Source organism: Cebidichthys violaceus, unplaced genomic scaffold (assembly GCF_023349555.1).
Source record: "Cebidichthys violaceus isolate CVI_PGR_0920_01 unplaced genomic scaffold, fCebVio1.0.p SCAF_33, whole genome shotgun sequence".
Taxonomy (NCBI): Eukaryota; Metazoa; Chordata; class Actinopteri; order Perciformes; family Stichaeidae; genus Cebidichthys; species Cebidichthys violaceus.
In genome coordinates, this window is record NW_027176517.1 from 2,745,521 (window position 1) to 2,748,310 (window position 2,790).

At 48.6% G+C, this 2,790-nt stretch overlaps 1 protein-coding gene across 1 annotated transcript; it reads left to right on the forward strand.

Annotated features, from left to right (window-relative positions):
- The first annotated feature begins 560 nt into the window (after positions 1–560).
- sox2 (SRY-box transcription factor 2) lies at positions 561–2,335 on the forward strand. The gene is made up of 2 exons (XM_068725078.1): positions 561–2,031; positions 2,243–2,335. The coding sequence occupies exons 1-2, from the start codon at positions 1,067–1,069 to the stop codon at positions 2,250–2,252; spliced, it is 975 nt and encodes a 324-aa protein (XP_068581179.1). The 5' UTR covers positions 561–1,066; the 3' UTR covers positions 2,253–2,335.
- Positions 2,336–2,790: the final 455 nt, after the last annotated feature.

Here is a 2,790-nt window from a genome sequence, read left to right on the forward strand (position 1 = left end):
ATTTATTGTATCCTCATCTCGTCTCGTGTCCCCCCGTCTTCTTCGGCTGTGTTGGTAGATTCTAGGCTGCACGTTTAATTAGAAAACAAACCGTATTTATTACACATCCTGAAGTCACGTAAGACATTTCTTTTGTATTTATTAGGAAAGTTTTTAGTCATAATTTACTCGTTATTGTTTGCAAAACAGACACATTGTCATTTCTAAACTGCCAGCTAACTTTTGAAAGTCCCTTTTCCTCTGTATGATATCAGACCCTGTTCATAAAGAGCCACTGTATGTGTGTGTGTGTGTGTGTGTGTGTGTGTGTGTATATATATATATATATATACATATATATATATATATATATATGTATATATAATGTGTATTATGCTCCTATATCTCCATCAGCCTGCAGATGGTAAATATGTACTTTATATTGGCTCATATGTGCAGCCCGAGATCGCATGTATGCGTGTGTCTCGGGGCAGAGCAGACCCCGCCCATTTATGCTAATGAATCCCCCCCATTGGCGTGTCAGGGGAGCAGGCCGGCTCTGATTGGCCAGGTCGAAGCCATTTATTCGCTGACAGCCTCGTCACATGAATGGTTGTCTATTAACTTGTTCAAAAAGTATCTGGAGTTGTCAAGGCTCGGGCGGACGGACGCGAAAAGTACAGTTTGTTGATGCTTTTTCGGAGAAGCGACGGGAGAAGTTTTGTGGACACAACATAGCAAGAGGACCTATTGGGAGAAGGCTCTTTGTCACACACACACACACACACACACACACACACACACACACACGCGCGCTCTGAAACACACTCACCGAGCGGGAGAGAGAGAGAGAGAGAGAGAGTGTGTACAGACGCGGCTCGGGTGCTTGTTGTTTTTGTCCAGAGAAAAAGTTGCAGAGAAAACATCGACAGGTAACTTTGAGCAGCAGCCCTGCGCTCCTCACCGCGCTCCTCACGCGCTCCTCACCGCGCTCCTCACCGCGCTCCTCTGGCTCGTGGAGTTTGTCTCTGTGTGTTTCTTCTTCTTCTTTTTTCTGCTCGGGAGCCCCGACTGAAAGCTGTTCCTGATGTATAACATGATGGAGACTGAACTGAAGCCCCCGGCTCCCCAGACCAACACGGGGGGCTCGGGCAACACCAACACGTCCGGCTCCGGCCCCAACCAGAAAAACAGCCCGGAGCGGGTCAAGAGACCCATGAACGCGTTCATGGTGTGGTCCCGGGGCCAGAGGCGGAAGATGGCGCAAGAAAACCCCAAAATGCACAACTCGGAGATAAGCAAGAGGCTGGGTGCGGAGTGGAAACTTCTGTCGGAGAGCGAGAAGAGACCTTTCATCGACGAAGCCAAGAGGCTGCGGGCCCTGCACATGAAGGAGCATCCGGATTACAAATACCGGCCCCGGCGGAAAACCAAGACCCTCATGAAGAAGGACAAGTACACCTTGCCCGGCGGGCTGCTGTCCGCAGGAGGAAACGGGATGGGAGGCGGTGTCGGCGTCGGGGTGGGGGGCGGCCTGGGCGGTGGGGTGAACCAGCGGATGGACAGCTACGCGGCGCACATGAACGGCTGGACCAACGGCGGCTACGGCATGATGCAGGACCAGCTGAGCTACCAGCACCCGGGGCTGAACGCGCACAACCCGAGCCAGATGCAGTCCATGCACCGTTACGACATGAGCGCCCTGCAGTACAACACCATGGCCAGCTCCCAGAGCTACATGAACGGCTCCCCGACATACTCCATGTCCTACTCCCAGCAAACCACACCGGGGATGACCGCCCTGGGCTCCATGGGGCCCTCCTCGGTGGTGAAGTCCGAGTCCAGCAGCTCCAGCCCGCCCGTCGTCACCTCTTCGTCCCACCGGGCTGGGCCGGGCTGCCAAAGCGGAGATCTGAGGGACATGATCAGCATGTACCTGCCCGGGGCGGAGGTCAGCGAGCAGACCGCCCAGACCAGGCTACACATGTCCGGCCACTACCAGAGCGCCGTGCCGGGGACGACGATCAACGGCACGCTGCCGTTAACACACATGTAAGAGACACACAGAGAGAGAGAGAGAGAGAGAGAGAGAGAGAGAGAGAGAGAGAGAGAGAGAGAGAAAATGAACTTTTATAAGAGAAACTGTGGACTATTAACGTTGGACTATTTTTGTACAGAAAAATTTCGGGGTGGGAAAAGTTGTATAGAAGTCTCCAGAAAAAGGACACACGACTCTTTTTCTTTTCTTTCGTTTTATTCAAAGGGAGCTCTAGGACGAGATGCCCTCTTCACCTCTTCACTGGTGGACGAAGTTTGGAAGACTAGAAAGTGGGAGTCGCAATCAAATGTTTTATTATTGCAATCACCTTTTGTACAGTATTTATCAAAGAAACATTACAATCAGATGAAATTGTTTGTTAAACTGCAAGAGGTTGCATTTTTCTTTTCGTTTTTTTATATATATATAAAGCAACGCCAGTTCTGCAGAAAATATTAAAAATGAAGATGGCAGAACTGGAATTATGAGCGATCAGTTATGCTCCTTTATTACTGCAAACATTGGAAAGAAAAGGGACATAAAAACGGGACAGGTAATGCTGTTTTTTTCTTCTTCATTTAAGGTCAATATTACTTAACATTTTAATTTCTATAATAAAAGAAGACACGTTTTCCTCTCATACAGCTTAAATATAGGTTGTTAATTTATATCTCCGTCTCCCACTTTTCATCTGTTAGAGGTATGACGCTTGTGCTCTTTATTTTCTAATTGAGTTGTACAATTTCTGTATATTTACTGTGATATTTTAAGTT

Excerpts from the sequence above, each read along its gene's own strand:
- sox2 (XM_068725078.1), top strand. The coding sequence starts at position 1,067 with ATGTATAACATGATGGAGACTGAACTGAAGCCCCCGGCTCCCCAGACC.